Raw genomic sequence first — 12,811 nt, 5'->3', positions numbered from 1 at the left:
TTACTCCATCATAAACGGACCAAAGGATTCACACTACAATATGAACAGACCTTGAAAACGTAAGGCTAAATTAAAGAAGCCAGTCACAAAAGGCCACACACTGTATGATTCCATTTCTATGAAATGTCCAGAAGAGGCAAATACATAAGGACAAAAAGTAGATTAGTGACTGCCAGGGGCTGGGGCACAGAGGGATGGGAAGCTTCTGCTAACAGGTACAGGTTCCTTTTTGGGCTGATGAAATGTTCTGGAATTAGATAGTGGCGATGGTCACTCAACGTTGTGAATGTACTAAAAACTACTAAATTGTACACACTGGGTGCAGAAAACCACTGTGGCACATGTATACCTATGTAACAAACCTGAACATTTGGCACATGTACCCCAGAACTTAAAGTTTAATAATAATAAATAAATAAATAAATAAATAAATTGTACACATTAAAAAGAGTTAATTTTATGGTATGTGAATTATACCTCAATTTTTAAAAATCCACACCATGGCCAGGCGTGGTGGCTCACGTCTGTAATTCCAGCACTTTGGGAGGCTGAGGCAGGTGGATCACGAGGTCAGACGTTCGAGACCAGCCTCGCCAACATAGTGAAACCCCACCTCTACTAAAAATACAAAAAATTAGCCAGGTGTGGTGGCAGGCCATCTGTAAACCCAGCTACTCAAGAGGCTAAAGCAGGAGAATCACTTGAACCTGGGAGGCAGAGGTTGCAGTGAGCCGAGATCGCACCACTGCACTCCAGCCTGGGCAATAAGAACGAAACTCTGTCTCAAAAAATCAAAATAAAAAAATTCACACCATGACCAAATAGGGTTCCCTGGGTCCACCCTATCCAATGTCAGCAACACAAGAGGCAGAACACATGTGGAACAATTTCCAAGAGGACACAGATGGTATAAAAGTTAAGAGAAACATTCCCTAGAGAGCTCCCAGCCTGGAGAAAAGGCTGACAAATCTTTAGGCCCCAAATGAAGATCTAATCCAGTGGTTTTCAAGTGGGACATTTGGCAATGTCTGGAGACATCTTTAATTGCCATAGCTGGGTGGCGAAGTGCTACTCGCATCCAGTGGGTAGAAGCCAGGGTGCTGCTAAACAACGCATGGGATAGCTCCTTACAGAAACACATTATCCAGTCCAAAATGTCAGCAGCGCCATGGCTGATCAACTGTGGGTTTAATCCAAAGATGGGTTCAATTGCTTTTTTAAATCCTAGGATTTATATAACTTAGGGACCTGTTTGATAACACTAATTCCAAATACATCAAAACTTCTACAAGTAGTGGAGCCTGCCTCAAACCAGAACCAGATGTAGCCAGCCCAGGCCCATCTCAGGCAAACCAGTTTCAAAAGAGCAGTCCAGGCCTTTCTACCCTCAGAGCCAGGCACATGTGAGGCAGCCAGCGAGATCTCTCCTCAAAGGCACAGGTATCAAGTAAGGAATAAATACCGTCAAAGGGCTGCATGTCAAGTTTCATCCCTAAATGGCTAACCAAAGCTTCCTTAAAGCACAATCTTTTTTTTGAGACGGAATCTTGCTCCGTCGCCCAGGCTGGAGTGTAGTGACACGGTCTCTCAGCTCACTGCAAGCTCCGCCTCCCGGGTTCACGCCATTCTCCTGCCTCAGTCTCGCGAGTAGCTGGGACTACAGGCGCCCGCCACCACGCCCGGCTAATTTTTTGTATTTTTAGTAGAGATGGGATTTCACCATGTTAGCCAGGATGGTCTCGATCTCCTGATCTCATGATCCGCCCGCCTCGGCCTCCCAAAGTACTGGGATTACAGGTGTGAGCCATTGTGCGTGACCTTTAAAGTACATTATTTCTTAAAATACTAACCAGTAAAGTTTATCTGAAAGACTTGCATAAGGAACGCAAATTTTTTCTCACATAAGAAAGGGTAAAAATATGTTTACAAAAGGGTATGTTGCTAACCCTATACTTGCTGGTATATGCTAAATAAAATCCAAAGCACATACACAGTTCCCATCTATGAATGCTATCTACTTTTTCACCTATCCCTGCCAAGCTCAGTGGCCCAAGGTTAGCACTGCCACCAAATTTCTAGGCTCTTCAGTGATGCAAGAAAAGTTCAACTGTCTTACTCTGAAAAGACTTTAAGGAAGTTGTTGTTGTTGTTGTTGTTTTTGAGACGGAGTCTCACTCTGTGGCCCAGGCTGAAGTGCAGTGGCATGACCTCGGCTCACTGCAACCTCCCCTTCCCAGGTTCAAGTGACTGTCATGCCTCTCTCCTCGGGAGCTGGGACTACAGGCATACGCCAGCACGTGCAGCTAATTTTTGTATTTTTAGTAGTGAAGGGGTTTCGCTATGTTGGCCAGGCTGGTCTAGAACTCCTGGCCTCAAGTGATCTGCCTATCTGGGCCTTCCCAAAGTGCTGGGATTACAGGCGTGAGCCACTGCACCTGGCCAAGAAAATTGTATTTTAAATACAGCTGGGCTTTTAGGACCATAACTCACAGGTTACTTCAGGGTGAGCCTGAATAAGGGAGTGGATTCTTCCCCGTCTTCATCATATAAAGGGAAAACGAGTAAACATAAATTATCTGAAAATCTATCACTCAGAGAAAACTAGTCTTAGCATTTTGGTGTACGTAAACCTCCTAGAGTTTTCCTAGACAAATATATCCATATCAACTTTTTATAAAAATGAGACCATAGTCAGCCAGGTACGTGGCTCATGCCTACAGTCCAAGCACTTTGAGAAGCAGAGGTGGGAGGATTGCTTGAGCTCGAGTTTGAAGCCAACCTGAGCAATATTGCAAGACCCCATCTCTACAAAAAAATTTTAAAAATTAGCTGGGTGTGGTGGCATGCACCTATAGTTCCAGCTATTTGGGAAGTTGAGGCAAGAAGATCGCTTGAGCCCAGGAGTTTGAGGTTGCAGTGACCCATGATCAGGCCACTGCACTCCAGCCTGAGCAAGGGAGTGAGACCCTGTCTCAAAAAACAAAACAAAACAAAACAAAACAAAAAAACTACAGCCATACGATTGGATACTGCTTAAGAAAGCTGCATTTTTTTGAGACAGAGTCTGCTGGGAAGACTGGTGTGCTGCTGGGAAAATGATGGGGGAGCTGCAGACTTGTTTTTTGTTTGTTTTTTCCCAAAGAGCTAGGATCACAGGCATGAGCCACTGTGCTCAGCCTCGCTGTACCCTTTGATTTTTCTTTTTTTTTTTTTTTTTCTGAGATGAAGTCTCACTCTCACTCTGTTGCCCAGGCTGGAGTGCAGTGGCATGATCTCGACTCACTGCAACCTCTGCCTCTTGGGTTCAAGTGATTCTCCTGCCTCAGCCTCCCAAGTAGCTGGCATTACAGGTGCCTGCCACCACACCCAGCTAATTTTTGTATTTTTAGTAAAGATGGGGTTTCACCATGTTGGCCAGGCTGGTCTCGAACTCCTGACCTCAAGTGATCTGCCCACCTCGGCCTCTCAAAATGATGGGATTACAGGCATGAGCCACTGCGCCCGGCCTGTTTTCTTTTTTTTCTTTTTTTGTAACCTCTTCTACTAGACTTTAGGGTTGTCCTTACTATCTTGTTACAACCCTGGAATGACTACCTTTGTTCACATATCCTTTTTGCAGTTGCCTGATTTTTCCTTAGAAAAAAATTCTCATAAATAGAACTGCTATTTAATATTGTGGTTTTGGCCAGGTGCAGTGGCACATGCCAGTAATCTCAGCACTTTGGGAGGCTGAGGCAGGCAGATGACTTGAGGTCAGGAGTTCCAGACCAGTCTGGCCAACATGGTGAAACCCCATCTCTACTAAAAACACAAAAATTAGCTGGGTGTGGTGGCACAAGTCTGTAGTCCCAGCTACTCGGGAGGCTGAGGCAGGAGAATTGCTTGAACCCAAGAGGCGCAGGTTGCAGTGAGCCGAGATCACGCCACTGCACTCCAGCCTCGGTGACAGAGCAAGACTCTGTCTCAAAAAAACAAATATTGGCCAGGTGCGGTGGCTCAAGCCTGTAATCCCAGTACTTTGGGAGGCCAAGATGGGTGGATCACGAGGTCAGGAGATCGAGACCATCCTGGCTAACACGGTGAAACCCCCGTCTCTACTAAAAAAATAAAAAAATAAAAAAAAAACTAGCCGGGCGAGGTGGCAGGCGCCTGTAGTCCCAGCTAATCGGGAGGCTGAGGCAGGAGAATGGTGTAAACCCGGGAGGTGGAGCTTGCAGTGAGCCGAGATCTGGCCACTGCACTCCAGCCTGGGCGACAGAGCGAGACTCCGTCTCAAAAAAACAACAACAACAAAAACAAACAAAAAAACCCCCCAAATATTGTGGTTTCACACTGCCTAAGTGCTGTTCTTAAAGTATGACAACGCATTCTGACCCCAGCAACTTACGAAAGTTGTTCTTCTGTCCAGGACGGAGTACAGAGCTGTTCTACGACACACTCTCCCATCAGAAGAAATTATCTACCCTCAACCTTAGCACCCTGGAAGCGTGGACCCCGATTACACGTCCCAAGATGGTGATATTCCACCATCACAGACTAATCCCTTAATTAGTTTTGAGCTGTGAACCAACAACTCAACAATAGTCTATCCCAGGTGTCAGCTGTTTCTAATCCAGCCTCATCCATCTGGATGGAAACCTAGCTTAAACACCCACAGGCCATTTTTGCTAAACAAAATGCCTTGTGGTAGAGGAAAGCATCTCTGTGGCCACACTCAGTCTAATTTAAGGCAAATCTGTCAACTAACATGCTTCTGCCCACAACACATCCCTAACCAGGGTGACGTTCCTCCATCTTCTAACCTAGGGTCAAACCCCGGCCCACCTCAAAGCTGAGGTCCCCCCTGGTTTGCTGCCTCAAGCTTGGCAGTTGTGGGTTTGCAGGCACAGGTGAAAACCCGATGAGGAACTTACATAGAAGTGAAAATGCAAGAAGTGTGCCAGCACTCTGGGGGTCACGCCAGGGAAGGCAGCCAGGAGTTTCTGGAGGTAGACCTCCAGATCCTTCTCCCTCTTCTCCACCAAGCTTCTTGAGTTTTTCCCAATTATCTTTTTGGGCGGAAGCAGATTTTTATCAATCTTTCTCTCTGCAACGAGCTGTAAAAAAACATAAGCACATCAACCACAGACCAAGAGGCTCTGTGCCTATGTAAGGCCAAGGCAAGAAGCCTGAGGACAGGCGCTTGTCAGCACTTGCACAGCCCCTCCCTGCAGTACCAAGATCAGTGACCAAACGAGGGCACCTGGGATTCGCCTCTTTCAATCCAAATTAGCATTAGAAATACCAATACAATTCCAGACAAGGAATTCCATCTGGAGACTTTGGAGACATTCAGAAAAGTAACACCTTTTGCCCCTAAAATTGCCATCTTTTCCAAGCCAGAGTACAAACCAATTAGGGCAGTGGTGTGTCTTTAAAACACGCTGTAAATGACCCAGAGAAAGACAGCATCTCCAAAAGCAAAGAAAAGATGGAATCACAGCCAGATATTACAGCACAGGCTTTGGAATAGCCATAGCTAGGTCGAACAAGTTCAAACCTGTCCCCTTCCCAGGAAACTGTCTCAGCATCTCGTATCCAAGCTAGGACTGGAAATATTAAAACTGAAATTCAAATATGCTCCTTGCAGACTGGCTCATGCTAGAGCTGAAGGCTAGCATTTACATGCTATATTAATGAACGCAGTTATATTAACAAAGTGATTTATTAAGAACTATGGACATGGAGCCTCTTTTGCCCTAAAACTAACGTGTGGCACAATGGAAACTTGGCCTACAGGACCCTCCAGCCCTGAAATATGTGCTCCCAGCTGTTAACAGTTACCTTTTCATGCAGGTCATGGAAGTCGCTGTAGCGGTGCTTTACCGTCCACTCATGGCTGCCATCAGTGACCTGTATGATGTAAACCTAAAATGGGAAACCAAAAGCCCTTGTAGCAAGGGAGCCCCAACAAGGAGTCTCCTCCCCCTATAGCAAAAGCTGCAATTACCTTTCCCAATTATCTTTTATCAGTCTTTCTCTCTGCAACTCAGACCCACCCCAAGGCCAAAGTCAGGCTGCCCCTGCCCACTAGCCTCTGCACCTGACCCTTGCTGACCAGCAGGGCCCCTCTCAGCCTCCTCCATGGCCCAAGCAGTAGGGCTGGGAGGCACATGGGACAAGCCTGTGGCTCCATCCATCAGTAAGGAATGAAAAAAGTGATTACCACAACAAGTCACCTCTTTAGTTTTTTACCACCTGCCTCTAGGTAACTCAAAACCCAACCCGAGCTGCAGGCAAGGCCATTTCTTCCAAGGGAGGCAGAGGAGGACCAGTTGTAGCCTGAGCATCTTCTCTGTTGTACTTCTTTCCAGGTGCCCTACCCTCCTGGAAGCAAGTCCTTTTCCAATCCTTTCAACTGGTTCATGGCTGTGATTTCTGCTACTGGGCCAGGAATCAAGGCACAAGCAGCTGATGTGGGGAGGGAGTGGTAGCAACTAAGCTCTATCAGGAGGCAATATGGCCTAGAGGTTAAGGAAGGCCTGGGTTAAAAACCTGGTTCTGTCATTTCCTGGCTGCAGCTTATGTGTCACTTATGTAATTAACTTGGAGCCTAAGTTTTCTCTGAGCCTCAGTTCCTCCATCTTAGAATCAAGGACCAAGTAAGGCAATGCATGTAAAATGCTTTGTCCATGGGCCTGACCCATGGCAAGTGTTCAAAGGGTAGGTGTGTTCATAATATCCAACCCGGCACACCCGGAGACAGAGGATGGTAGGGTCCAATCTAGATCACCACCTCCCCCAACACACATGCAGAGGAGGGGTGCAGTCCAGAATAGGGAGAGCTTTTTGAAGATGGCCCTCTTGCTGAAGGTGCCAGCCATCAGCTCAGAGACCTCACCCGCCTCCTGCACCTAGTTTCCCTCTCCTCTCTGCAGCATGGAGCTGAAGCCTTCTCCAGCCCTGAGGAGCAGCCATTTCTCCAGGCTGGCCTGTTGCTCCAGGATCCACCCCTCTCCTCTTCCCATCCTGCCTGATTCCTTCCCTTTGCCCTCAGGAAAGGAGAAAAGAGCCCGATGAATGGCCCTCAGAGTGGGAGGTTAGGATGAGGGCCAGGGAGGGGGGTGCAGGCAGGGCCAAGGCCCCCACCCACTCCCTACCCTGCGGGAACAAAGGGGATGAAGCAGGGAGGTGCTCAATGCCTAGTTTTTGCCAGGCAGCCCACCAGGCTCACAGGCCTGGCATCCAACCCCATCAGAGTCGGAAACTACCCCCCCATTTGTCCTCTGTCTCCCCCATAGCTTAGAAGTGTGTGTGCGCAGCTTGTTGCCCCATCTCGCTCCCACAGCCCAAAGTCACGAAGATTCCTAAGGTTTATAGGGCCTGCGCTTCAGCACTGAGACCACCCCTATTTCTCCACAGCTGGGCTCCACCCGTCCTCCGTTCTTGTCTCCGCCCGACCCCCAAGGCGTCTGCCCCCCAGGTCTATCCTTCACTTCTCAGAGAAAATCTCAACCACCACCGCAGGCTTCCCAGATCAGGGTGCTGGCGCCTTCTCTTTCTTCAAGGCCTGCGGAGCCTGACCCTTTTCCCTGATTCCATCCATCAGAGACCCTCTCCCCATCGCCTTTCTCCTGAACCCCAGTAACGGTCTCTCAGGCCGGGGCCCCTCCAGTCCTAGAGGATCTAGAGGCGTTTCGCCTCATCTAGACACCCCCCTCCCCAGGCCCCCTTTATCCCCAGATGCCGCCCCCAACCCGAGCCTCCCTTTCTGATCGCGTACCCTTTTCCAAACCGCCTCCCCAGGCCCCGAGCAACCCTTCACCCGAACCTGCGAGGCCCAGATCCCTTTCCTTAGATCCCCCGTCCCAGCCCCCTCGCAATCGCAGACCCTTCTACCCGCTCCTCAGGGTTGCAGATCCCGAACCCCTCCCCAAGCCCCCAAGTCGGACTCCCGGTCCCAGCCACCACCCCCGCTTCAGGTGCCCGCGCCCCCAACAAACCGTATAAGTGTCCACGAGCTCCGAGCCCACGACGCGAGCTTCCTTGGCCGGCTCGGCTTCCCGCTCGGGCCCGAAGGTGCGCGCCGTCGCCATGTTCGGGTCTCCGCCGCCGCCGCCGCCCGGCGCAGACTGGCAGCAGTAGGGGGCGGGGTCAACGTCCCACCGCCCCCCAGCCCCCGCCGCCCCACGCCCCCGCCGCGCGCTGCGCCGCCATCTTGGCCCCGCCTTCTTCCTGCGCCCTCGCCCCGCCCCTCGTGCGTGATTGACAGGCACCACCCACAGCGCGCGCGTGCGCGGTGCTCGCTTGCGTAATCTCTACCTGCGTGGCGCGGCTGGAGGTACACTGCGCAACCTGCTAGAAACTGAGACCCCTGGTGGTTACAGCTCTGGGCATCGCCCCTCCGTCCTCGGGAAGAGGGGACAGAAGGTCTCGAGCCTTCCGGGCTACACGAAGCAAGTCACTGCTCTTCCTGGCCTCAGTTTACTCCTCCGGATAAAGGAGGCAATAATAGTGCCTCACCTGGCTGTTGAGCTCTTTCTCTTTAGGGCAAGGCGGGTTGGAGGGGAAAACAGGACCTGTGCTTACCGCCGGAGCAGGGCGAGAACGATTCTGGGCTAGTTCTGAACCTCTCCGAGACTCGGAGATCTCTTGTCAGTGGGGCTCCTGGACAACTGAGTGGGTCGGTTCATGCGCGGCCCGGCACGCAGTAGTGCTCGAGGCAGGGAGCGTGTTTATCAAGAGGGATAAACTTGATACGAACTCTGTACGAAGGAGGGTGTAGGTGGATGGAGGGGTGTGTGCCGCCACTGAGCACAAGAACCCCAGGGGGTGGCCTGCCAGAGTTTAAAACGAGGGAGACAGATTGACCTGGACCCAGGAACTACAGTGCTAGAATGGGGAACTGAGTCCTAAACCAAGGAAAAATGAGACCTAGAAGAGGGAGGTGGTAACCTAACTAGAGGGTGAGGAGGAAAGGAGCCTGCCACAGATGGGGCATCTGTAGGGGTGCTGTTGAATAACTGACAGCAGCTGACTTAAGCCCGAAGTGAGTACTTCTCCCTGGGCGGATGGGAGGTCTGGGGCAGGCTCCTCTGGCAGAAGGCTCCTGGCCACCCTGTCCTAAGGTGGATCAGTCACTTCCTCCTTCACCAGTTCCACAGCATCGTACTATGAGCTTGATATTCAAGGCTTCTCTTGGCAGGGCCCTGCACTCCCAGCCTCTCCTTGCACGTTGCACCCCCATTCCGGAGAGGTTGAGTTAAAGGCAGGGGTTGCCAAGTCAGTCAGATCTTGGGCAAGTCACCACTCCTCCAGAGCCTCAATTTCCTTATCTGGAAAGTGGTGGTCATGGCACCCGCCTCCCTGGTTGGATGGGAGCCTGAGCTGCTGTGTTGCCCGGGCCTTGCCTAGGGCCCACGACTTCGTAACTCCTGTCCTGCACTGGACTCATGTTTTCATTCATTCCAGAAACCTTTTCAGAGAGTCCCTTGGGGAGTGTGGGGGACAGGAGGGAAAGAAACCTGGTCCTTGTAGCCCTTCATCTGCTTCCTGCCCTGGGCAGAGGACACGGGGACTCAGGCCAGCCTGAGATCACTGGGACCAGAGGAGGGACTGGAGGATACTACATGCAGGGATGGGCTGGGCTGGGTTGGGCTGGGCCAGGAATGCGGTGGGGCAGGGCTATTTAAGTCAAGGGCCGGCTGGCAACCCCAGCAGGCTGTCCTGTGAGCCGCCAGCATGGATGACATCTACAAGGCTGCGGTGAGGGACAGGGCTGGGTAGGGCTGGGGTGGGCAGGCCCACTGGGGGCTCACTCAGCTCAGAATGGAGGGCCAGTAGCCCCAGGGAAGTGGTGGGGACCCAGGAGAAAGCCTACGTGCCTTCAACCCAGGCTGTCACAGGGACAGTGGTTCTGGTGTTTGGGGATGCAGAAGGGATGGGAGTTCAGGTTCTGAAGGGTGGTGGAGGATGTCGCAGCTTTCAGCATCATGTCTCACTCTCTGTTTCCAAGTGTCTGTAGTCTGAGGCACTGTCGCTCAGCCACATGTCTCTGCATTTGTCTCTGGACATTTTTGCCTTTCTCTTTTCATCTCTTCCTCCTGAGCTGTCTGAGTCCCCATTACTGTCTCCCTGTCCCCAACCCCCATTTCTGCCCCTCACATTATGCTTCTCACATGCTCAAAATCTGCTACCCCACTCCAGCCCCTTGACTGGCCGAAGATGCTTTGGGAGGTGGAGGGTGTGAGAGGAGTGGGCTGCAGAGCTTGAGTCCTGGGCTGGAGATGGGGCTTTGAAGTTTGAGGCAGGGAAGTTCTGGACATGAGGGAGAACCAAGGAAGAAGGAACAGAGAACTGGGGCCCCAGCTCCCATCATGCCTGGCAGGCTCAGCGCTCAGTGGCTTAGCTAGGGGTGAGAGCGAGGGAACAAGGGCTGGAGAGTGGTCACCCCAAGCCCCTGCAGCCTCCTGGGTCACTGGGGGTCTTCAGATGCTATTCTATCCAGGGGTGGTGGTGACCTCCCCCAACCCCAGAGCAAGGACATCCTGGAATGAACAGCTGTCCCCAGGGGAACCCCTCCCTCAGCCTCCCTCACTCCTGGGCAGGGAAGTGCTACAGCCAGCTCTGGGGGCACGCCTGCTTATCCTGTGGGAGTCCATGGAGCTGGAGTGGGGGCAGCCCTCCACCCAGTGCCCATACAAGGCCTGGCGGAGCTGGGGACTAATTTTGGCTCCTGAGGCGGCACTAGCAGGCCAGGGGGCCAGATAACGCTGCCCCACCCCCTGCATGCCAAAGTCCCCAGAACAATCACCAGGTTTAACTTTGTTCCTCATTAAAAATAGCCCAGTGGCCACCCTGGTCAGGTTACAGTGGGTGGCTCGCCTGCCCCCACACTGGTTTTATTGTCCCAACTTGAGGGACAGCTGTCCCTCGGGCCACCCGGCTTGAGTTTCATCAGGGGCTGAAAGGGCATTGAGTGGTCACTGACTATTGTTACTGAGGGTCACCTTGGCCCTGAAGGGGGTGCCCACCTGTCACCCTGGCCCTCAGCCCAGTCTCAGTGAGGCCAGCTGGGTCACATCAGGGCTTTGGGGGCAGGGAGGGAGGACTGAGACCTCCGCCCTGTGGCCTGGAAATAGCCTGCCTCCTCCGGCTCCAGCCTTCTCACCTGTGGAATGGATTGGTTTCCTCAGCAGCAGCTATACCTGAGTCTGAGCCCTGAGAATCCCTTTCCTTTCTAGGTAGAGCAGCTGACAGAAGAGCAGAAAAATGGTGAGAACCCCCATCACACATGTGGGAGACCAGCGGGGCCAGGCTGGCATGGGGACCCCTTACCAGAAGAGGACCCCAGACCAGAGAGCAGAGGCTTGGTCCCTCTTGCTCTGACCTCAGAGAGGTCTCTGAGGGAGGTGGGCAGGTTGGCAGATGGCCCCAGGGTTCTGGCCTTCTGAGGTCCTGGCTGCTGAGCCCCGACTACTGTGCCCCCCAACCCCTGAACACAGAGTTCAAGGCAGCCTTTGACATCTTCGTGCTGGGTGCTGAGGATGGCTGCATCAGCACCAAGGAGCTGGGCAAGGTGATGAGGATGCTGGGCCAGAACCCCACCCCTGAGGAGCTGCAGGAGATGATTGACGAGGTGGACGAGGACGGTGAGCCCCCTCCTCCCCAGGCTCCAGAAGAACCCCAGCTGGCTGGGGGCTGGAATGCTGGCTCTGTTTAGCTGGGAGCGGTTTTGCCTATCTGAGCCTCAGTTGCCTCATCTATAAAATGGGCATAATGGCCACAGAAGCCTGGCATTTGGTGTGAGGGTGCGGTGAGAACATGGGGGTTCATGTTGAAGGTGCTGCCTGCAGTACCTACCCCGGCCTCTGTAACGGCCATGCCGCCCACCCCCAGGCAGCGGCACGGTGGACTTTGATGAGTTCCTGGTCATGATGGTTCGGTGCATGAAGGACGACAGCAAAGGGAAATCTGAGGAGGAGCTGTCTGACCTCTTCCGCATGTTTGACAAGTGAGCATGTGACCCTTGACCTCTGACCCTGACCCACACTCAAGCCAAACTGGAGAGGAGGGCGGTCTCAGATTCCAGGCCTAGGGACCCTGCGGCCTCTGCCTGATTGGGGAGAGGGATGCCCCATCTCCCAGTGTCCCTGCTCTGCCTCCTGGGGCATGGGTGGGGCTGCCTTATGCCCTCCCCACAGTCCTACCCTGAGCCCCCTCCCCACAGAAACGCTGATGGCTACATCGACCTGGATGAGCTGAAGATGATGCTGCAGGCTACAGGCGAGACCATCACGGAGGACGACATCGAGGAGCTCATGAAGGACGGAGACAAGAACAACGATGGCCGCATCGACTATGATGGTAAGTGGGTAGGTGGGCTGGTCCCCTGCCTCCATGCCCTGCCCAGCCCCCACCCCCGACCCACACCTGCCCCTCTTTCCACAGAGTTCCTGGAGTTCATGAAGGGTGTGGAGTAGATGCTGACCTTCACCCAGAGCTTCCCATGCCCAGCCTCCAACTCCAGCTGAGTCCTGGGGTTGGGGAGGGGGTTGGGGTCCCAGGACCTGAGCCTGGCCATATCCTCAACCCCAAATCCCCTGACTCCCTCCCCAACTCTGTCCTGGGAGATGCAAATAAAGCGTGCTCCCCGGAGGTCTGCTGTCTGCCTCTGGTGTCCCTGGGCCGGGGACTCTTCCTCAGGACTCACTCTTACCCGATGACTGCTTCCTTCCCTGTCGTAGGCAGGCTGGCTGCAGTGCCTGGTGCCTGACCGCCACTCCACACTGCCTTCTGCGGGGAGTGAGATGAGATCGGAGACTGCTGTGTG

The 12,811-nt window shown here is 52.9% G+C and overlaps 2 protein-coding genes across 2 annotated transcripts in view; one reads left to right on the top strand and one right to left on the bottom strand.

The window, feature by feature from the left end:
• NISCH (nischarin) overlaps positions 1–12,811 on the bottom strand; it is a 53,092-nt gene that overhangs the window by 30,727 nt on the left and 9,554 nt on the right. Inside the window, exons 2-4 of the mRNA XM_050780667.1 lie at positions 7,983–8,176; positions 5,824–5,907; positions 4,914–5,096 (exon numbers count right to left, since the gene is read on the bottom strand). Of these exons, the coding sequence (XP_050636624.1) occupies positions 4,914–5,096; positions 5,824–5,907; positions 7,983–8,075 (360 nt within the window). The 5' untranslated portion in view covers positions 8,076–8,176. The remainder of the gene's footprint in view (positions 1–4,913; positions 5,097–5,823; positions 5,908–7,982; positions 8,177–12,811) is intronic.
• TNNC1 (troponin C1, slow skeletal and cardiac type) lies at positions 9,665–12,633 on the top strand. The gene is made up of 6 exons (XM_050781023.1): positions 9,665–9,744; positions 11,223–11,253; positions 11,484–11,630; positions 11,878–11,992; positions 12,209–12,345; positions 12,430–12,633. Exons 1-6 carry the CDS (start codon positions 9,721–9,723, stop codon positions 12,459–12,461), a joined length of 486 nt encoding a protein of 161 aa, XP_050636980.1. The 5' UTR covers positions 9,665–9,720; the 3' UTR covers positions 12,462–12,633.

Source organism: Macaca thibetana, chromosome 2, assembly GCF_024542745.1.
Source record: "Macaca thibetana thibetana isolate TM-01 chromosome 2, ASM2454274v1, whole genome shotgun sequence".
NCBI classification, from domain to species: Eukaryota; Metazoa; Chordata; class Mammalia; order Primates; family Cercopithecidae; genus Macaca; species Macaca thibetana.
The sequence above is the reverse complement of the archived record's forward strand: the minus strand, read 5'-3'. Positions and strand labels throughout refer to the sequence as shown.